The sequence below is a fragment of the Pseudomyrmex gracilis genome, unplaced genomic scaffold (genome assembly GCF_002006095.1).
Source record: "Pseudomyrmex gracilis isolate BER0280 unplaced genomic scaffold, ASM200609v1 scaffold_2, whole genome shotgun sequence".
Lineage (NCBI taxonomy): Eukaryota > Metazoa > Arthropoda > Insecta > Hymenoptera > Formicidae > Pseudomyrmex > Pseudomyrmex gracilis.
In genome coordinates, this window is record NW_018020586.1 from 928,925 (window position 1) to 952,906 (window position 23,982).

The 23,982-nt window shown below is 43.5% G+C and overlaps 1 protein-coding gene across 3 annotated transcripts in view; it reads right to left on the reverse strand.

Annotated features, from left to right (window-relative positions):
* The window catches only part of LOC109854436 (protein Fe65 homolog), a 43,349-nt gene extending 22,621 nt beyond the window's left edge, over positions 1-20,728 (reverse strand). For 2 of the 3 annotated variants that reach the window (XM_020427521.1, XM_020427530.1), the window contains exons 1-2: positions 20,650-20,728; positions 18,988-19,297 (exon numbers count right to left, since the gene is read on the reverse strand). In XM_020427521.1, the coding sequence (XP_020283110.1) occupies positions 18,988-19,297; positions 20,650-20,716 (377 nt within the window). In that variant the 5' untranslated portion in view covers positions 20,717-20,728. Of the gene's footprint in view, positions 1-18,987; positions 19,298-20,649 lie in introns of those variants that run through there. The other variant, XM_020427538.1, reaches the window with a different exon arrangement.
* Positions 20,729-23,982: the final 3,254 nt, after the last annotated feature.

The following is a 23,982-nucleotide window of genomic DNA, read 5'->3' on the forward strand; positions in this document are numbered from 1 at the left end:
TTGGTCCTGTCTTCTTGCCAATACTGGGCCAATATTGGTCCTGTCTTCTTGCCAATACTGGGCCAATATTGGTCCTGTCTTCTTGCCAATACTGGCCCAATATGAATGCCGAACACTGGTGAACAAACGGGCCAATATTGGGCTGTTATAAAATACAAAAATGGGACAATACTGGACCAATTGTCAATATCGAGTATCGGCTATAAAGGTTGGGCCATTGTTGGCCTAGTAGTATTACTGGAAGTCTGTCGGCAATTCCTACATGGGTCACGTGTTGTTTTTCCACTCCTCCCTATCACGTGACTCTACTTAGTTACGTTTTTAAAGACACATAATTTTGTAAACTAAAAAACAATTATTATTGTTGACGAGTGTTTTCGAAAAATCTTTCCAATCGTAAAAAAGCGCAAAGAATCAATGATCTTGATAGAAACTGCACGAATTGTTTATTTAACGGCGACAACCAGAATGTGTGCATGTACTTGAGCGTCTATCACCAATGTAGAATATGACCGAATTGGATACACACGGAATGGCGCAGCCCAATCAATAGAGTACAGTGACCCCCCTCGATATATCGCGATGCATTTTTATGACATTTACAATTTGCGTCTTATCCCAAAAAATCTTATTTTTAAATGGCACGCAGTGAGACAACAAGCACGCGGCTAATAAGTCTGTGACGATGTTGGAAAAACCCTAATGCGTTCTTTTATGCGCATACTCTTCCGCTTTTTTGCCCTTCTTCGTAATATAGATGTAATACGGAACGCCATAAAAATCTGCATGATCACATATGAGACGCGGTCTACCGCCGCAAGTGCCCTCCACGCGTTCGATGCACTTGACAGAACGGCATGCTTCTCTTTTATTGCCAATATTTTTCTTGCTCCCTCGACGGAAACTGAAAGCCGCGCGCTGTGTCGCCGCCCCTTCCTCTCTCTCTTTCTTTTTCCCTCACTCGTAATACAACCTCCCCCGTGAGAGAAATATAACCCGCGATATATAACCCGGTAATTTCGTAAGTACACAATATAATTATAGATTCTATTGCCCATTTCGGGGTCGCAAGAATGACATTTTGTGGATTTCTCAATCTCTCATCGATGATTTTCCATCTTCAAAATGAAGAATGAAGAGAGAAAGGTACTGTTTTGTGACAATACTCGCGTCGTCATTCGCGACGACTGAAAATTATGTAAAGCCAGTGTAAAAAAAATCCCGATGTAAAGACGCTGAGGAAGAGATAGGGACGAGAGAATCTCTCTTGTCGCGACGAAGACGATAAATTAAATCCCGGAGAGCTGGGCGCACAGTCGCGTGAGCAATGAAACCGCCGAACCGGAAGTTATCACGGCTCAAAGCACTTTCTGCTGCAGCTCTCTGCCTCGCGGATATGCCGAAATTCCGTTATCGGTACATAGCGGTACGGCTAGCGGGAGGACGACACGTAAATCGTTTAAACGTTATCTCCAAATGTGTCATTGCTGTCTGTAATTTCCGCCCGTTTCTCGAAACTTCTATGCGCGCGTTCTGCGTTAAAAAATGTTAAATTCTGCAAAAAAGGACGAAAGTCTCTTTTTGAAATTTCAAAACCAGAAATTATGCGAAAATTCGTGCGCGCATAAAAATCCATCAAAAATTTGAATCCGTGTGTGTAAAAAATCCAGCACATAATGCGATAAAAAGAAGGTTATTGTCATTTCGAAAAAAAAATTTAGAATTTTTCGCAAATTTGCACTTTGATTCGTTGCACTGAGGGTTTTTTCGTTCGATCGCGAACGACGACGAATCGAAGAAAGATGTCATCGTCCGGAGCGAAATTTTTTTTTCTCGACGGCGAAGTAGCTCGCCTTTTTTCTTGGATGACGAGCCGATCGAACGTAATTTCCACAAGCATCCCCGGAATTCGCCGACTGTTCTCCCTCCTGTTGTCGCCAATAATTTTCTCTTCGATGTCGTTCCGCGTTCCTCCTCCTCCCTCACATCCGTGCATCCTCGGGATCTTTATTTCTCGAGTCGAAAGATCGGAATGAAAGCGGGGGTGGAATAGACGGTGGGAGAGAAGCGTAATGAAGAGCAGAACGGAAAGAGGGGATGTGGTAAAAACTGATCTTACGATTTCTCCCGGGAAAATCTTGACGACGACGCGAACAAGAAACGTTTTTCCTGTCGAGAATCCACTCGCGTTCCCTTTAGAGGAAAAGAGTTGACTTGTCAGTGGAGCGATTGAATATTTATTCGTACCCTTCCTGTGTTCTATTCGGGATGCACTCGGGATGTCCGTCGTTGAATCGAGCGCTCTTCAGAGAATGGAAATGGCGCGAAACTGTTCGCCACCGCGTAACCAAATTGCAAATACTTCCAAGTTGTTTGTAAACAATGGCGGCGGAGCATTTTTCCGTCGGCACTTTTCGTCGAACGAAACTTGGCCACTTGGCGAACGGAAATAACTCGCGAACGACGCGAACGACAGCGATAAAAAAACTTGCTAATTAAAGAAGTTAATTGCATCGAGAGTTTTTCTTATTATTTTTTCACTCGCTCTCCACACAATCGTCGACTTCGTTATTCGTATCTCTCCGCGCAATCGATTCTCCTTCGACGCATCGCGATGCACCACAAAGCGCCGTGTTCATGCTCGGCGACTTGCATTGCAAAGCACTTCCGGTCGAGAGGATTCTCGTCGACGTAGTTGCTGCTTCGAGGACGGGAGAGGGCCGGGTTGGGGAAGGGTCAAAGGGTAAGAAGGGTTCGTTGGCCCTTCATCGACTCTCCTCGCCCTGCGTGGGTCGACTATCACCTGTCCGAGTTTACCTACATTTTCGAGACACCCCGCTGCGACCCTTACACGTCGCTTCGTTTCTTGTCATCTCGCATTTCTGTCATCGGCGGGATCGGGAAATTTCTCGATCAATTTTTTTCGTCGACGCCTCTTCACTTTTCGACGATGTGAAAATGCGGAAAAAAACTCAGATATGAAATATGCAAGTTATCGATAACTCGAGAACATAAACTCGCAATAAATGCCAAATACGTTCGCCAATATAGCAAGCTCGAAGCGATTTACGACCAATTTCTTCGCGCGCGCGCACACGAGAGTGTATTATTATTCATATCCGTTATATATTGCGAGCAGTTTATTTATTTATTTAAATGAGGTACATTATCCGAAGAAAACGAGACGAGCATTCCCGAAACGAGTGTTTCGTGCGCGAACGTTGGACTCCGAGAAGGAAGTTTGGTGTTCCGCCGCGATATCACGCACAAGTTGTATTTAATTGCGCGCAGAATTTGCGGAAGTCGTACCGAAAGGGATGCGCGATCTTGCCCCCTCGCCTTTGTGTGTGTGTGTGTGTGTGTGTTCCGGCGCCCGATCAATTATCTCTCGCACCCCCTCTCTTTCGTGACCTTTCCGTGCTCTTGTTATATACGTTTACATTGCATTTTCTCTCCTTCATTCGCCTCCCTCGAGTCAACCGCCATTTTCGCTGTTTTGTTTGCCTTTGCATTCCCGCCGTTCCCATTTTCTCTTATTACCTCTCTCTCGGTATGGTGGCGCGTTTCGCGGGATCGTCGCGCAGTCACTCGATTTCTCTATTCCTTTCCTCTCCTCTCTTCGCCGCGCGCATTTCAGGATGCGCAAAATCACCCGCGACTTGGGAGAGACTTTCGAAATTCCCCTCGGTCAGGAATGAGAATACCTCGTGGAACTCGCAGTGCAAAAGAGCGTTGAATTTGGAATTACGTTTCCTTCGCTCTCTCTCTCTCTCTCTCTGTCTCTTCTTCTATGCATCCTCAGCAATTCCCTCAGCAATTTTCTTATTTTCACATTTCTTTCTTTTCTCTTTCTCTCTCTCTCTCTCTCTCCTTCTCGGTTTCTCATAACCGTTTCTTGTAGTGCGGCGAGATTTCGCATATGGTGCAAACCTGATTTAGCGCTTTTGAATATTCGATTTAGATAAGTCTGTTTGGTTCGACAATGTTCGGAGACGAACGTTCGGCAAAAGTTTTTTAGTAAAATAATTTCTTGAAAAGATGCGATTAGACGCAAACAATTGCGTCAATTACTCAAATAAGCGATAAATCAAATTCGTGCAATACTTTTTAACAAGTGTAAACAATTTTTTTCTATTTTTTCAATTAAAAGATCTTCTGCACTCTCACAGTTGTGCAATCTGTCGTCCGGTCCAAGGCGGCATCGACGCGCGACGACTCGCGGGGGACTCCTTCACTCGCCGGCCATCTTGGCGCCTTCCCGAAAGTACTTTACGAGAAGTCGAAATTCGCAACGAGGAGGAGACACACCTCCTCGGTGTGTGCGCACGTGAGGCAAGGCTGGAAAGTTTACGACGTGACACGTGTCGCGCATGACAAACCGTGAGCGAACCAACGCGCGGTTGCGGTCCCCTGTCCTTCCCATTTTCTTTTCGCGCAACTGCCTGTCTCTGCTCGCTTCGTTCCTGCATAATGCATAAGGAAGACCGATGACTTCTCGCTCGAGAAGGAGGGAATCTCATTGGGATTATACGATTTAAATAAACGCGCCTCCGACGAAGAATCGGACTTATTCTTCTCCTCTTTTGTCGCAAGTTTATTTTCGAACAAGGAACAATCCAACATCAAGTTTCATCACCTTGTTGTTTCAATCTTAGATGTCTTCAACGGAGAGACAGACTTTCAAGTTGGAAACACGTGAACACGTTGTGAATTTTTGACGTCTCTTCGGTAGATAATTCGATGCGCAAAATTAAAAATTTTCAGAGCGCGTATCGGACTTGTTACAGACGTTGCTTAGAAGAAATTTTCGCGACTTCAACGTTGTCGCGCTTTGCGAAAAATACTCTTCTCGCGTTATGCAACGGTGCGCATCGAGCACGTTTCGACGGGATCTCAAGGCAGAATGCAGAAATGTGCACGTGGCTTCACGTTAGCATATAAATGAAATTCGCCACGTTCCGTTGAATGTCAATGAAAGGTGAGACACTCTTGCGCGTGTCTATCGACGACGTGCTTTCACGTGTGTGTGTGTGTGTGTGCGTACGCACCGGTCAAAAGCGCAGACGACACCGACTTCGTTAAAACAAAATTAATGAATCGACTGTGTTTGTGAAATTTAACGCGTGCGAAAAGTTTGAATTTTTAAAATTATATTTTGTAATAAAAGAAAACGTTTATATTAAAATACCGTCAGAAAATTCACAATTCTATCGAATTATTTCTCGGCGATATTTGTTGTTAATTGAGTCGATATGAAGAGAACAAAATCGATATTCTGATCTGTGCGATCCAACGTCGTCGGAACGAGAGAATTTTGTTTGACGAAATAAATATCGTGTGTCCAGCGAAATTTCCGCCGCAGGCACGTAAATAGACGATGACGTTGTAAACGGCGCACGGATCCAAATCCAATCTTCTTTTCCGAGTGAGATTTCCGGATGGATTCTCATTCGAGAGGCGATGTTTAGTACGCGCGAGGGAAACCAGCCGAGATGCAGTCTATCGATTATGTTTCGTCCATTATACAAGCTTTGTAATGCGTAAAATAGCGTTCCAAGATAGTTGCAGTATTGAATTACAGCAAGTAGACTAGTTTCGGTGTGACCATTATCGGCATTAACGACCAAGTTCGACGAGCGTCTCTCTCTCTCTTTCTCTCTCTCTCTCTCCGTGCCATGTGCGACTGCAATTAGGAGATTCAAGTTGAGCATTGCCAAGTACGTCCCGCACTTAGTTTCGCCTCTCGCGTTCCAGCAAGAAACTTCCGGTGTGAAATACTAGTACGGTATAATAACGCACGCGCGATAATTGCAGTCAGCATATAATTATTAAATATTTCTCTCGTTATATGTGTCCTACCAGAAAAAGCGTGTGCAAATAATCAGAATCGATTCTATCGATCTTGATTGTTGCCTCTTTTCCGCGTTGCCGATGGGTTGGTTGGTTGATCGAGTCAAATCGAATCGGTAAGATTGAGAGAGTAAATAATGAAAAGCGATTTTGAGACAGTTTGTCGTATATGTAGAGAAAATTAAAAACGTAACTAAAGTCACGTAACAGGAAAGAGTAGAAAAACAACACGTGAAAATAACGTGACTGTAATTTATATTATATATAACATTAAATAATACATATTATACGTATAATTTATTATATATTTATAATATTATACTTTATATTGTATTATATGTATTATATACATACTACAGAGTAATGTCACTGACCTCGGCCGCGCGGCCTTGGCGGGGTCACTGACCTCGGCCGCGCGGCCTTGGTGGGGGCGGGGTCACTGACCGCGGTCGCGCGGCCTTGGTGGGGGGGGGGTCACTGACCTCGGTCACGCGACCGCGGCGGGGTCAATGACCCCGGTCGCGTGACTGCGGTGAAGTCACTGACCTCGGCCGCGCGACCGCGGCGGTGGTCCTGACTTCGGTCACGTGATTACGGTATATATATATATATATATATATACATATATGCGTATGTGTGTGTATTATATATAGATATAGAATATTAGACATATAATATATATAATATCTTCTTTTTTACCCTTTTTCCTATCACATAACTTTAGTCACGTGTTATTTTTCCACTTCTCTCTCTCACTATTTTTTGAGTTTGATTTTCATGCGTTATTTCTGACATTTCTCATATGTGTATTATATGGTTTATAAGACGTATATACTATCTGTCATCGCGGTGACAGGTTGTGTTCACTGATGACACGTTAAATAAAAATAACAATAGCGTGCGCGTATAGCGCGCATGTGTTGTGCTAGTGTATACAAAAAATAAATTACAATGTAATATTTTTCTTACACATAATTTTCACATATTATTTTCACATAAATATTATAAATATTAGAAAATATTAATGTTATGCAGATAGAAAACAATGTTTTTATTAAAAATTAAATTTATCACAGATCCGACATTGTTCGTGTTAATGCAAAGGGTTACGATCTAAAAGAGCGATCGTTTTATTTGTTACATCACATTTGCGCGCATGTCGTTATCGAGCGCGTTCGATTGAAACCGTTTCTACGAGCGCAATAACAATTTAGGATACATCAACGATGGCCGAGTCGTGTTTCGCGCGTTCGTCTGATTCGAACGGACCTTTTCCACTTAAGCGCTACACGCTGATGGTAAACGCGAGGTAATTCAGAGAAAGCGATTGGAAGTTTGTATCAATGTGAGGGCAACGCGCGGTTCGATCGACGAGAGAGCTGGTGGAACGATCGATCTTATCGCGTTCGACAACGAGATCAAGAGAGAGACGAATGGCGCGGCCGATCGAGACACGTCGGACTTTTATTCGCGCCGCGTAAATGGCGGCTTATCCGAGTAACGTAATTTTCAACTCGTCGGCGAGCGCGAGCTTCGAATTAGAGAAACAACGGAAATAGAGAAAGAGCTATAATGTGCGAGCGATGCACCAGATAAATTGCGTGTGTGTTTTATCGATAAGAGTCGAGAATGTTTTCATTTCACATTGAAATTTAAACATGTAATGAGGGAAAAACGCTTCTCTTTCCCTCCTCAAATATATCGCATTATGCGAAATAACGGGCCGCGCTGGGTTTTCGTCGGATCGGCGAGCGCTGACGCGTCTTTCCGCGCCGGGTGGTTTTTCTGAAAAACCGAGGGCTCAGACCGGAATTTAAGCGCGGCCAAATAAGCTGCCCGTTTCAGGGCAGCGGTCGTTTCCGGATAATGCGATTTATCGAAGTTCTGCGCAATGCAGTGAAAACGAGCGATGAATATCCGAATAGAGACGAAGAGAGGAGCGGAGGGACGGGCGCCACCCGATGGAACTGATCGACGAAAAGAAGAAATTCGACACCCGAGCCATTTTCAAGAGCGAGCACATGTATGTACCTTGAACTCCAACAGTGCGATATCCTTCTCGAGAAAATGCATTTCTTCTTCCAAGTATCAACTTTCCTCGCGCGATTTCTTTGTTTTTCAACTTTATTGACTGGATATTTGTTTCAAAAACCTACCCCGGCGAGAAAACGAAAAATAAAACAATTTAATTCAATATGCGTTGAAATAATAATATATCAATGCTTTTAAATTTACGTAATTTATCTTCTTTCTCTTTCTTTACTCTTCAATTTATTTGGCTAATTAATTGTATAGTAACTACATTAGAAGTAATTTGCAGGAGTAGAGAGACATCGTCGCGCGTTGGTTATCAGTCGGGACAGAGCGCGGCTTGTTAGCGTAAAGACGCATAATGAGAAACGTCGAGAGTTTCATTTTCCAGATGTGTATACGTGTATATATATATATATATATATATATATATATATATATATATGTATATCTAAGAACGTCGTGGTGGTGGTACACCGTTGTCGCAGCCCTGATTTAATTCGTATAACGCGCGCGCGAGGAAGAGGAAACGGAAATGCGCTAGTTATCGTCAACGACGAATGGCAGACTTTTAGTTTCCGTCGTTTAGCATTCAGGCGAGTCCGCGATACTTCTTTCCCGTGACGCTACAGTGCGATATAAGCACTTTAATAACGGGGGTTGCTTGCCTGCGCGCGCGCGTTTTCTCTCTCTCTCTTTCTCTCATCTTGTTTGCACGGACGACGGGGGGTGCGAGCCAGTCCCGTCCCTATACCCGGCCATTTGCATAAAACAGGTCGCTATTTATCGCCTCCTTGGAATAATGAGACTTTACCGGAAGCGATCCTGCCGCGCGTACACCTATTTCGCGGGAACTATTACAGCGAGTATTCGCCGTCGACGATACCGAATACGAAGAAAACGGGATGAGAATAACGCTGCCGCGACGGCGGAAAATAATTTGCCCCTCCCGTGCCCCGGCCGTGTGTATTTAACGTTTTTCGAGAGAAACGCATAGAGAAAATTAAACTTCCTCAAGAAATACCGTTGGGTGCGGGGATTGAAAATATATGTTAAAATTAACATTTCGACATCTTTAAGAGAGGACGAAAGAAAACGACGCGTTAACACGCACGTAAAATTATGAGGAAAAGAAATAATGAAAATATGAAAATTGTCGAGAATCGAGAAGCGTGACTTTGTTTTATATTTATTGACTGTTTTAATGTAAGTGAATTTTAATAAATAAACACGCGCTAATTTGCGAAAGGGTCGAGACGCCCTCGAGATGCATTTTGCAAGTCGTCGGCGAGAGCCGTTCAGGCGGTCGAGTTTTAAACGAAACACGTTGACGGGACATCTTCCTCTGGTCTCTCGCCGACGGTATTTTAATAACAAGCTTCTCCTCTCTCCCCAGCCACGCTCGGCCCTCGCATGTCGTACATAATACACAGGCGCAGTTGCACATCGGGCTATACACGCTGCCAGCTAAGAGCCTCGGCTCGGCTTCCTCATCCCATGTTCTCTCTCGCGATGCAACGCCCGAGCGATTTGCATGAAATTGGAGACCGTTCGGGCGCGTGTATGCCGATTCTCCGCTCTCGTTAGAATGGAAATCGCGGATTGAAATTTTCAGTAGTAGCCGCTCGAGAGAGAGAGAGAGAGAGAGAGAGAGCAGCGGAAGAGAAGCGGTCGCCGCTCGTACAGGGTTTTGCCGTAACAACGCTGGTTTCTCGACGTCGACCCCCCGCCGATCGATACACCTTCGGGGTTGCATTCTTGAGTACGCGCTTCCACGTACGCGCCGAAGAATATCGGATTTGCGCCCGCCGCCTGTCTCGAAGATTTCGGCGCGAATCTGACGTGTCGAACACGAATCTTTCGACGCAAATTCCTTCGATAGCGCCCCTTAATCCGCTCCCTCCTCCGCCTTCCTCCCGTGTCTATCTCGGCTCTCCATGTTTCGCGTCTCGAAATATCGGAGAGAAGCTACCGAAACTTTTCTCTCTATACGTTCGTTTCCTATATATACATATATATATATATATCCTATGTATATAGTGTGTATTTTGCTCCCGAAGATTTTCTTTTCAGAAAATAATCCTATTTTCGAGACGAGACGAGAAATTTCCTCCGACGGGGGAAAAATTTTCTTCGACAAATTCGCGTGTGTTATTCGAAAATAAAAAAAAAAAACGTGAAGCGATGCATAAATATTTTTGCGTGACGCGATCTAATTATCGAAGGCGTTTGTGTAATGCACACAGCCGCGCGCACGAAACACGGGGAAATATTCCGTCGCAATTTCGCAACCGTAACGTCTCGCACAGCTCAAGAAAGTCGTTGCTACGACGTAAAATATAAAACGTTGTACGGTATCGATTTTACACCCGCGGGGAACTACACGATAGAGTATACAGTGAATAGTTAGGTTTTCTTCCGACGCCTTCGGCTGCGTTATGTCTACGACAATGCGCTTCCATTCGCGTGCACGAGGTTACATTGCGGAAGACGTACTCGATATCAGACACACACATACACTTAAGTTAAATAAAATGTATCTGCGCGTCCCGCGTATAATGTCAACGCCACAATGTTATTATTTGTCGTAGTGTCAGATACACGTGTACGTAAATATTATTGTAAAATACTATATAGAACTTTATGCGCGTGTATATGCAATATATAGAGTTTATAGTACAATAGTTGAGTTCACAAATCAAACGATTATTGAATGCTATATCAGAGAGAAAAACAGTTTCGAACCAATGCACAAATTTCATTTAATGATTACATTAAGACATTAATAAAATTTATTATTTTATACTCTTTTGGAAATACAATAATTGTGTGAATATATATAGATATATAACGTACGAAGAATATATTATAAAATGTACTACCAAATATAAATATAGAAATTGTAAAATAACTAAACTTTCTTTAATTATTAAAAGCGCAAATTAATTTATCGTTCGCTAATGAAACTCGGTTCGAGTACCGTACTTTTTCCGAACTGTTTTCTCTTGAATATCGACGATACTTAATAATCGCTTGATTCGCGAATGCCACGTTGAAACTTTTATCAACGATCGCGGGCGCGGAGGCGACGCAAAGTCTCTACATAAATAAATTCGTCGACGTATCGCGCACACGCGGCAGCAGTAGCGAGGACGCTGCATTATTTATACGCCCGCGTTCGACATTGCACGCCGGCGAGAGATACTCGCGAGCGCGGCCATAAGCTCCGCCTCGCGCGCGCGTTGTGTCTTCCTCGTAAACGTTGCGCGAGCGCATACAACACAAAGTAAGGTCTCTTATGATCGCGCGAAGAAGAGTAAACCCGTGAGACTTGCCGCGCTCACACGGATGTGTATCGCGCGTCCCGCGACGTTTACTCGCGCGTTTTACGCGTGGATCTTATACGCGAGACGGTAAACGTTATTCGTATATACGTTTATCTCGACCCGCGTCTGCGTATATCCACCCCGGCGCGGAGAAATTTATCCTCTTCTCTCTCCCCCGATCGCATATTTTATCGCGAAATTTCCTACTCCGAGTGTTTATCGACATTTCCCGGCTGTCTCTATTCCGTGAGCTTTCGCGCTCGAGGTCTGACTATTTATTGACTCGCGTCACTTCCCACATCGTCGCGCGGATTCACGCGCGGTAAGCAGAAACGAGAGAGTAGAAAAATTGACAGCCGCGAATATGATCCCGGAGCGGTCGATCCCGACGTTTTGTTCACGTCGAACGATTTTGCCAATTTAACATTCGCAAGCGCGTTCCGGATATCGAAAGTTTTATTTATACGCGGTGAAATCATATAGGAGAGGGGAGGAAGAGGTTGACGACGCATTTTCCTTCGGAAAGACGCCCCCACACGTATAAGAGGGGTTGCGGTCGCGAGAGTGCCGAGAAAGCGAAAGATGGGGGCGACGGAGGGTGAAGTCTCGAGAGGAAAGTGTGGAACGCGCGTGGAGGAGAAAGGACGACAAACGGGGGTACGTGAGAAACAGAGAAAGACGGAGAAAAAAAAAAAGAAAGAGAGAGAGAGAGAGAGAGAGAGAAGAGGAACGAGTTCTCTTCTGAAGAAAAGAAGATGCTCTAACAAAGGCGCCTTATTTCACGCCCAATGTATCCCGCCTCAGACACGATCGTTAAGATACACGGGCGCGAGATATTCCGTCTCTCTTTCCCGTCTCATTTCTCTTTTCCTTCTCGAAAATCCTCGAGAACGTCGTGTCTCTCTTATAAAGTTTATGCCTTTTTACGCGAAAAGCGCTCGCGGTATATATTGTCGCGGATGATGATTTGTGCGCGCGCGCACACAAAATTCAACGACGCGCGCAATTCTTTGAGTTTTCCTCCCGACCCGCTTCCTCGATTTGATCCTCGACAATCTGTTTAAATCAGGCGGATTTGTGTTTTATAGCGCACGCGTGAGTCGCCTCTCGCAACTGTACATCATCATAAAACTCTCCCCTTCCACGGGAAGGGGAGGACAACTGTACATAAAAGATCCTCTAGAATGTTGAAGGAGAGAGACTCGTCGTTAACTCGTAATAGAAATAAAAACGAAAAACAAAATCCTAATGGCACCGGGGATGAGAAATGGTCGATTAGCTGATATTGTTGCAACATTTGTCTTCTCTCTCTTTCTTTCTCTCTCTTTTTTTTTTATTAGTTTTGTATATTCTATTTTTTTTCCGTTCTTTACTTTTATTCAATGTGTTGTTCGAAATTTATTTTGCTGTAATATTTATTTGTTATTCGCGTATTTTTATGGGGATATTACCCCAAAGCGCGTTACAAATAAAGCCATCGGTCCGTCTCTTTCTTTCGTCGAGGGTGCGAGCGGCGCCTGTCGTCGTATATCCGGAATGTGTTCGCGCAATTCGCACTCAGCGCTGAATGGAACAGTCCCGCCGCCACCGTTCCTTATGGGGTTATGCTTCCTGAATGGGGTGTTAAGCCCGGGGGACTCTCTATCGAGACTAAACCGGTCGACAAGAGCCGTTACGAGGCGTTTGGCTTTGTGCAGTCGGCGCGGTAACGCGCAGCGAGAACCGTTCGGCGCCACTGTTCGGCGAAAATCGTATACGCGATAATGGCGCGATACTAAAAATTCCAAAGAGCCAGCCGCACAATCTCGCTTTCCAATAGACCGGAGTCTACTCTGTGCCGCTGTACAGCGACACCCGTGTGTACGAGAGAACGCGTACACCTATAACGAGCACGAAATTTTCTTTTTACGAGCGCGACATACGTCGACGTATGTATATGCAGCGCATTCCCGACACGCGGCAGTTTCCTTTTCTTTCTCACCCCGCCGAAATACGAACCGACCTTCTTTCGTCAAGTCGCGCGCCATATCCCGCGCGCGGAGTGATTTACGACAAACTGTAAATGTATAAAGCGCGCCGCCGCCGACGGGTTCTCTCTTTACCGTCGAAATGCTGGAAATAACGTAAACGTTAGGTCGCGGTTTTTATTATTTTCGCGACACGCTCTCGCGGTGAACTCGTTTGATCGATATTTCACAGACTGTCAATAAAAAAAATCAACAACAAACGTTGATATTTGAGATCGCTGGTAATTTGTTATCGAATTGATTTCGTCGCAGACGAATTGTAACGATATAAAAATTGTTTTTCGCAAAAAAAAACAAACAAACCGCGTCAAAAATAAATTTTTATATGTTGGATTGCGGTTTCTTTTTTATTTTTTATTTTTTTTTGTTTTTTGACGCAGCGTCACACACCCTTTGAAAAAACGTTTTAATTAAACAGTTCTTTTGATGTCGAGAGAACGCTCGATCTTCTGACAATCTCTCTGTCTCTCTTTCTTTCCCTCGAGTGTCCGTAGGACGATTAAGATCCAGGAGCGAGAGGAGAACGAAATGTAGCAGGGGTGTTTGTAAGTGAATAAGGATGGCGAGTAGTGGCGGTGGTGGTTAGCCGCGGGGCACAGATAAGCCGTCAGCTGGCGATGGAGATTGATGCGGCTCGCGTTAATCTATATAGCTCGCCTGCTTCATTCTTTCCGTCACCACCGGAGGAGTCGAATCGACTCCTTCATCCGGACACAAGAAATAACGCGAATATATATATGAGGTCTGGTCGTGTTTTATCCGCAACTTCAATTTTGAACATTTGCAGCGCAATAGGTTCTTCTAATTAATTACATTTGCTCAGCGCACAATTGATTAAATTCTCCACCTAACACACACATGCATATCATTGTTATCACAAAACAGCGAGAGATCTCCACGTCACCCGCGAGGCATTGGTCGAGTTGCGACTCGCGCGAGCGGCAGATGTTGTTTTTTCTTTCTTTTTTGCGAGGTGCTTTTACTGTTTATTTATATTCACTATCCCGTCCGACTATAGTGGAAGGAAAGTTCTTCAAGAAATTGCGAAGAGAGAGAGAGAGAGAGAGTTTACTTTAACGCCGACAGCGCGTAAAAGAAAATTATATCTTAGACACCGTACAACGCGTAACTTTTGTTATCACGCTGGAAACTGGCGATGCGAAATCGCGGGAGTCGCGACATAATTCAACTCCCTCTTTTCCACCCCCGTCTCACACACACACACACACACACACACACATAGATCCAGCCCGATAACCTCGTTCGCGCGTTATCAGCGCTTCCTTTTTCGCGCGGAAATTTCCACTTTTCATCGACTCGGTGCGATGAAACGCGATTTACTCGGAGCGCTGCGCGACTCCGCGCCCCGGGTTTTTGAATTTCATGAGGATACGTCCCGGATACGGGGAGCGAGGCGAATTCATTAACAAGAGAAAAAGAGAAAACTGAATTTTTAAGGCAATGTGAAATTGAAGCGATTTTTAATTGCCGACGGTAGGTCTTCGCAGACTCCTAATTTTTTAAATTCATTTCTTTGCAAATGCATCTTGTTTTTTTTAAGTTAATTATATTTCTTTGCTCTTTGCTGTGTGTGTGTGTGTGTGTGTGTGTATTTCGGCGAATAAAGAAAGAAAAGTCGCAGTTATTAAAAAAGTTATAACGTGAAACCATGAATCATCACGCGCGTACATAATGTTTTTCCTTTTTTTTTTTTTTATATTAAATTGACCTCACGGGTGTAATTTTCGTGCTCGTTTATTTGCAACGAAAGCGTTAACACACATCTCTCTCGCAGATTAAACTTCGTTACAAGCAAATATCTGCACGTAAATTAAGAAAACTCGCATATTTTCGCTGCACAATCTCTTTTTACAACGTTCGCGAGTCGTTTATTTTAAGCTTAACTCAATCATCTTTCTGAGTTTTTTTTTTCTTTTTTTTTGTAAGAGCAAGAGCTGTTATTCTATTTCGCGACATAATTATTTGAAAGTTTCTTCTGTGCGCTCTCGTTACGCAATAATCTCTCAGGCGAGTCCACTTAGGTTGAAAGAAAGGCGACTTCGTCTTCAAAGAAAGTTGCTTTTCCTTTCCGCCCACGTAGCCGACGCGAGTTTCCCCTCGCGCGGATGTAATCCGTTTGGTCTCGGGACGTCACCTCTGCCCTATCGCGAACAAGGTCGGAGGTTGTAGATGGCGAATCGACAGAGGTATGAGAGATAGCGTGGGAGGTATGAGGACGCGTCGACGAAGTTTGTCGTAAGTTTAGATTGAGTTCAATCTCCGAACACACACACACATACACACACTTTCTTGCACCTTCTGCTCTATCGTGACTCAACCGCCGGCACACCCTCGCCCTCAGCTTATCGCCTAATATCCAGTCGGAAGTGGAAACGTCGCAACGTTTCGTGCTCCGTCGTCTTCGAGTTCGCGCGTCTTCTACGTCTGTTGTGTTGCGCCACCTCCTCCTTTCACCGCCATTTCCTTTCTTCTTCCCCCGGGAAGCGACAAAGTAGACGTCCGAAGTGAAATTGTGAAACGTAGCGCGACCGTAGAGTTTTTTTTTTTTTTTTTTTTTTTATCCAGGAAGCTATCGACGCGCTTATCGGCAAAGCGAAGCTCGGCTACGCGTTTGATAAACGCCTCTCGCAACAAGGTTCACCGCACCTGTGATTGCTGATTGCGCGGTTTTTATCTAAAACGCAACTCGCGCCTTGTTACACGCAATTACAATTTCGAATATTAACACAACACAGGCGCGCGTTACGCGCACGCTATTATTATTTTTATTTTACAGTGTTGTGTCAATGAACACAATCTGTCACCGCGATAACAGCTAGTATACACGTCTTACAAACCATATAATACACATGATGTACATACGAGAGATGTCAGATATATCGCATAAAAATCACACTCAAAAAATAGTGAGAAAGAGAAGTAAAAAACAACACGTTATACTAAAAAGTAAAGTCACGTGACTGTACTTGAGTCTTATTTTAATCACGTGTTGTTTTTCTACTCCTCTCTGTCACGTGACCTTTAGTTACGTTTTTAAAAACACGTGACTAAAAAGTATAGTCACGTTACTTTAGTCACGTGGTGTTTTTTCTCTTCTCTTTGTCACGTGACTTTAAAAAACGCAAGAATACTTTTTTGTTAGTGTTTTGTCCTAAAGCGATTGAGATTAAAACGAAAGTGATTGGTTCAGTCGTTCTTGAGATATTACTCCATGAAAATCTCCTGACTTCTCAATCGCATGATTTAGGTAAAAAAAAAAAAAAAACACTCCGCGAAAATTGCAAATTATTATCGAAGTCTTGCGCGCGACGTATTAATTTTAATCGTCAAATTTACAAGAAAATTGTATTTTTAATATCGACGACATTGCTCGCGCGTGCGTAAATGAAAGAGGTGTATAAAATAATTGAAAATACGAAAAAAATTCCTCTGTGAAATTTTATATCGTTTCGGCGTGGCAAAAACTCTCTCGCGAGCTCGTAAAATCGATGCTAAACGCGACGCGGCGATGATAGTTATCGATTTTGCAACAGCGATATCTTCGCTGAGACATTCCGGAGGCAAGAACGAAGCTATTCCGGTGTGTCGAGCACCTAATGACGTAACGTTGCGTACGTTAGGCAGCGCATCACGTTAAATCAAGTTAACATGGTGCCACGATGAAAGTCTTCGCCAGGTCGTTCATCTTGTCGTCGTCGTCGTCGTCGTCGTCAGTGAAATTCGCTTTTCGTCTCCCCGTTCACGCCCTACCGTGCGCACGTAAAATTCGATCAGAAATGCCGTATTCTCGTTGGCTGATAGCGTCATTACCTTAGTTCGCCATTTTACCGACAACACGGGGCAAACAAGGGGAGCTACACGAGAAAAAGCAGTACGAAACGAGCAGTCGACCGTTTTCCCTTTGAAATTACATGAGATGAACTTTTCTGTGTATCACGTACCGTAACACGTCGCGAACAGAACAATGTTCCGTTTACGCACATACTGTATGCAACAGTACACGTTTTACATATTAACTAAAAATATTCTGCGCGCGCACACAAACAGCGATTATTAACTGTGAGAAACGTATGTTCTATTTCAGTCATTCAAGCCCTGAGGTCTTTTTTTTTTTTTTTTTTGTAATTTTTAAACGCGCGGTTGCGAGAGAAATCCTCTTTTTTCCTAACATCCGTTACGCTCACATTACCTTTTGTCACGTTGTGAAAGCGCGAAGAAAGAAATTCAAGGAAGAAGTGACAAGCGGAATTAAAATTAAAAATTCAGGAAAAAAGAAACAAGAAGACATCTTTCAAAGAGAGAAAAAGAGAGTGAGAGAGAGAGAGAGAGAGAAAGAGAGAAGAAAAAGAAACACACCCACGCGGCCAGATGTCGTGCATTTCCTTAATTGCATTTTTATGCTCGCTCGGATTTCCGGATCGGCTAAAGGGTCCGAGGGAAGAAAAGGAGTTTATTATACCGCAGCCGGAGAGAGAGAGAGAGAGAGAGAGAAAGAAAAAGAGAGAGAGACTCTTTCACGAGGTCCGTAGCTAACCGTTAATGCGTCTTGACTCTTTCGCTGAAAATGAAATCGCGAAATCGCTACCGCGCGCTTCCCGCTTTGCCATTAGTTGGGAAATTTCAAGCGTATCAAATAACCGTCCAAACCAATTACGTATTAAACCTTGATTTTATCAACTATATAAAAAATTAATGTACGCAATATATACTTTACATGAATGTTTTAACTCTTTTTTTTTTTTTTTTTTTTTTTTTTTTTTGAGAAAGAAGATTGCGATTCGTACGCGCGTTTCTCCGATTTTATGAGCGCAATCACGATTTCATGTTATCTCTAAATATGCCCCCGGAAACTCGATAGCGAAGTCCGACAATGGCAGGAGCCCCGGCGGACCGTCCCGATGGAAATGCGAGAAAGAAAAGAAGAGAGAAGTGAATTTCCAACTGTAACGCGAAAACTGCGAGCCGAATTCGTGTAACAGTCGCGAATAAGTTCGAACTGTCTTGTACTATCGACCGTTCGTTTTACCGAGTCCATCCTCTCTCTTTTTCTCTCTCTTCGTTCTCTCTCCTACCCTTCTCCTCTTCCACGTTCCCGGATTTATTGAAATTTTATGCGGTATCCTCCCGATGAGGTCCGACTCGAAGGTTCTATCGACGGTCGGCGCGATGGGTGGCCTTATATTACGAACGGAAAAAGAGAGACGGAGATAGTTCCGTTCTCTCTCTCTCTCTCTCTCTCTCTCTCTCGAAGGCTTATTCCATTTTCCTACACCTCGAAGAGAGATTTCCCGGATGTCTCAGTGGGCCGAGAACGAAAGTATGAAACCTCGATGAAAAAAAAAAGACTACTACTGTGCCGCGTAAAGCTCAGTTTGTATACGAAATCGGTCGGGGGATATAAATTTATCCGAATATTGAAAGTATTGATCCTTTTTCCACAAACTCAGAACGCGATTTCGGGTGGAAAATTAATCGCGGAAAGACGAAGACAAAAATCTCGTCCTGAAGAAAGAACATAATGTAGAAATGTGTCAAGATAGAGGGGGGGGAAGAGGGAGGAGGTTAGAGAAATGACGTCGAAACTTATATTCGCCGTATTTTCACGTCACGTCTTTAATTTCCATCGTGACGTGCGGTAATATCTCTTCATCGACGAGAATCGGGGAAACCATTTGTCGGGAGAAAGAAAGAGAGGAGGGGAGGAACGTGACGGTAAGATAATGGTTACTCACCCTAGGTTATGGTTTTCCGTGTTGTCGGAAGCGTCATCCGTCACGGAATCCTGAGTGAGAGGGCCCTGAGTGACGTCCACCCCCATGCTGCCCAGATCCAACGTGGCGTAGGTTCTGCGTGCCTGCACCCTCGTACCGCCGCCCCCTCCCCCGCCGCCGGTCACCTCGCCGCCTCTGCCGCCGCTGCTGACCAATTCCTGATACAATTCGTCGTACAGGGAGCTCCCATTTCCGTTGCTGTTCAGAGCATCGTCCAGTCTAGCCGGGTCGAGATGATAGTTGGGATTTTCGAAAGAAAGAAGACCGTTTTCTGCGCACACAAAACAAGACATCCTTGTTCTACTTGAAGTTCCAAACTTAATTGTACAAAATATAATTAATATATATGTAGTTTGTAAATATAAACATGTACATTGTGTATAATAAAAAAAATTCTTCGTCGCACGAAACGAGTTTTATTACTTTTAAACTTGTACGAAGAAGTTAAAAAAAAAAAAAAAACTCACAGAAAATGTTATCGATTAATTGTTCAGAATATTTTCGAAGCAATTTTCATTGTAATCATTATTGTAAAATCAAAGAGTAGAAAAGAAATAATTATATTACAATTATGTTATAATTAAACATCAATTATCCGTGCGCGTTGCCAATCACGTTGTTCGGCCTGCACGTGACTGATAACGATCGTCTCTGATTTAAGGAATATTGCTTCGGAGAAATCTCTAACGATTCCGTTGATTCGCGTGTGTGGCGTGCGTTGCCTCGAGACCGCGGGCGGTTTCCGCGAGACTTAAAATATCAAGCGAATAACGAGCGGTCAAAGGTCAAGGTTCCGGAGTTATGGTAGACCATGGCCGGTGTAGATGCGATCAACCGCGGTTGGCTACATCGAACGTATTTCAAAAGGTCGTTCGAGACATCGATACGCGCGACCTCTGAGATGTCAAAAAAAAAAAAATGTAAATGACTTTCTTTTTCTCGCAGTTTTATAAAATAAATAAAATCTCGCACGTGTCGTAAACAAGAGAAACGTTTGATTGAGCAAACACGCGCCTAAGAACCAAAAATCAATAATTAAAGAGAAATAAATTACGTCGCGATAATTAAGTAAAACGAATGTTCCAACTGCGCTTTTTGCAAAGTCAATTCAAGTTTGGCTAATCTGTCGCGGTTACGGGTAAGAAAGCTTGTCGTTTGAAGACGGGGTCGAGAACGAAAGGTATTATCTGACAAACGTCGCGAGAAAATAATGTCCCCGAGCTTTAAGCTCGTTCGTAATAGATAGCCAAGTTAAATATCAAGAAATCGCGGTTATCCCCGATATTTCTTCCCGCGGAATACTAACAAAATTTATTCAGCGCTGTTAATATTGACAGAAATACACCTCCGTTCGATAATACGGAGTCTATAACCGCGGAAATTTGCACGCGACTGCTCTCTTTGTTGAGGCGATGTAATAAATTTATACAAAGCCTAAATTTCGCGTAAATAAATTTTTTAATAAAGTTACACAACAAAATAGTTGCGTTTTAAAATTCTTTCTCTGAAAATATTCGATTGTCAAAAATGGAATTGGCGCACACGAGCTTATTTTCACGAATCCGGCGTCTCTCTCTCTCTCTCTCTCTCTCTCTCTTTCTCGCACACACACACACTACTCACTGATGATCCTGAGAAAGACGACAATGGCGAGAACGACGTTGCACAGGAACCGACAAAATGAGTCCATGTCGATGTGACGATTGTCATGTTGGAAGGACTCGGGTCCCCGCGGACTCGCGATAACCTCGCAAAACAATCGACAAAAGGCGATTTATCGACGCGTTAAAGCAACGAGCGAACAAAACACGCGCAAAGAGACTCCGAAGTCTCTCTCCTTGGCCTCCTTCGTCTCTCCCTTCCTTTCTTCCTTCCTTCCTTCTTTCCTCTCTTTCATCCGCGAATCTCTATCTAGTCTAACGTTTACCAATGTTGCTCTCACGCCATCCGGTATCGATTTCGCCGCCACCACGAGTTCTTTCCGCTTTCAAAACCTCGAGAACTTTTCTCGGTCGAAGCGAGAATTCGCGCGGTTAAAACCGTTTCTATAGAAATCAGAAATACCGCAACGTGTATTCTCGTTTGCACACATACTCACACACACACACACACACCACACACGTTTCGCATCACGCGAGCGAAGTGACGAGTTTGAAAAAATGAGTAAAGAAAAATCGTGAAAATTCTCAGAAGATAAACACGTCAAAACGAATCGTCTTTTGTTCTCCCGCACTAAACAACATACAAACCTCCATTAGATGTTCGTTAGACGGAGTTATATCGTAATAGACGGGAAGAGAAATATACAAGTGCAAATGTTAACGCGCGATAGGAAACTCCCAAACGCAAATTCGCGCGGTGTTTATTCGATCCTTGTTTGTGTCGTCAATAAATACCGCGACTTGACGTTTACGGCGGCCACGACGCAAATATCAATCACGAATCTGCGATTCGAGACGCGAACGGGCAATGAACTCTCATTTCGCGCGCATCGATCGGGTTTCATTTTGTCATTCAAGCAACGTTCGCGCGCGTGCAACAATCTGTTTTGTTTTTGTTTTTGTTTTGATTTTGATCGGGATAGCAAGTGCAAAAACAGCGTGAGATAATCCGATTTATAGAAGATCAATTTAATTTTTCGTACGCGTTCCAACAGTGTGGTAATTGCGGTAATTAATAAAAGAATACTTTAAATCTCGCGAGAGAGAGAGGCAAGATCGTATTAATAAATTAAATGAGAAACTGACAGAGTTGAATTATAAGAGAAATTTTACGATCCGCTGGATTAAAAAAAAAAAACTCGTTCGTAGAATAACGTATGGTTTTTAAAAACTAATTAAATTCTCGATGTAAAAATATACATTTTTTGTTGCTGCATCGCCAAACAAATTGTTATTGTTATTTTAAAGCTCGAGATATGCGAAATACGATTGAATTTTTGTTCACGAATCCGCTATTTTCGTTTGAATGGTTGACGAAAATTGTAATTTGCGAGAAACTCGAAGAAAGATCCGCGTAAATATAAACAAGAATGGAAAATCATCGCAACGACGTATGCGAATCAAAAAAAATATTGTTTGGCGGCAATTCCTCAGGCTCTGCTTTCAAAACCATACACACAGTGCCATAGTTTTATTGTGTCAGGAGACGCGATGAAATATATTCGCTCTGCCGGAAGAAAAAGCTCGGAACGTCTTCGTTTATTAAAAAAAAAAAAGCCACAAAACGACGGAAACGACAGACAAATCAGAAAAAAAGAGCGACAAATTGGCTGGCGACGACATTCCGCGACTCGTTACGCGCGTATCCCCTCCGTGCTACGTGTATCTCGTTACTCTTTCATTCTGTATAAATTTCGATCTATGGAAAGACGAGATGAGATTTGAAATTCACGGAGAAAACACGTCCGTCATGCGAGAATTAAAGGGACGAGCGTGGTAAATTATTGAGACAACCGGTGAGGGAGAGATTCTGAAAAGTCTTCCTTACGTTGCTCGTTAAACTTTCATTTAAAAAAATCCTTCACGTGAGCGGACTTTCGTTCCGTTCGTTCGCAGAGAGAAAGAGAAAAATGTCGGGGGAAAAAAAAAGAAGGAAAATAAAATTCAGTCACGTTTAATGAGCTTCTCGTAACAAGTTTTTAAAGAGAAGTTAAATCTCTTTTGAATCTTTTTTAAAATGCGTACCCTGAGCAATTATGTGAAAAAAAAACAAAATAATAATTAAGAGAAAAATAAAAAAAAATTTTTTTCTCATTTCTGTTAATGGGAAAAACACGTAAAATCGTCTTTCATATATGCGAGAAATATTTCAGCGAAAAGTTAAACTCCACGATAGAGAAAGAGAGTAAAACTTGTTGAAATGCTTGACCGTTTCGCGCCCGAATAATGCGCGCGCGCGGTATTTGCGTTCGAAATATCAAAAGTTCGAATAATTGTGAATAGCGAAGAAGAAGGGCACGGATGCGAAAGGTTGCAGTTCGCTAAACGAATTGTCTGTGAACGAGAGAAAGAGAGATTCACAGGGTACTATGTTATAAAGCGCGCGTACACGTATAGCGTGCCCGTAGCCATTGCCTGCGAACGTGTCTCGTTATTTCGCGTGGAATGAAGCAGTTTAAAGTTTGAACGCCTGTTGGGATCCGCGCGGGAAGGGCTACGCGAACGAGACAATTAAGAGCGGCGAGGATAACGTAGAAATGTGGATGGTGTTCGTAAGTTGTTTCATGATGCGTTCCGAAATTCACTCCCGCAAAGAGAACACAGATTCGCTCAAATTTTCACTCCTCTCTCCACACCCCCGGAAAACTCTTTTCGAACGCAGATTAGACGAACTTTACGTGAAATCGAAAATTTCGCTCGATGCAGCGAAGCACTTCTGACTTGTTCGAGGTAACAGAACACAAACCTTAATAATCTATATTTTACAAAAAATAAATAGAAAAATATAAGATATCTCTGTGTGTTGCAGAAGTAAATTAAATAAATAAAACGCTCTCTCACACGCTGCGGACGTGAAAATGTAGGTTGGAGACACGTGACTTTCGTGAGGAAAGCTGAGGCGAATCGATCTCGACAGAGCGACAAATTGGCTGCGGACGAGACCGGAGCTCGCGTTCCAGTTTGCAGAGCAAGAGCGGCGCAGTTGCGGGAAAAAAAAAAACGCGGTCCTGTTTCGCTTTGTAAGAAACTCGCGCGCACACACGCGGATGTTCCGACTAAAAAAGTAGGCTGCTCTGCGGAGAGTTCAAAGTTTAGGACGGGCTTGGAAAGAGAGAGAGAGAGAGAGAAAAAAAAAGGATAAGAGACACCCGGAAGCGAGCGAGGTCGAAAGAACGAAGTTGAGGATGGAGAAGAGAGCGCCCGCGGGCGGGAGATAGAAAAAGGGGCGAAAGAAGAAGAGGAAGAAGAAAAAGAAGGGAGTAAAAAGCTCTGTCACCGCCCTCGATGAGTCACC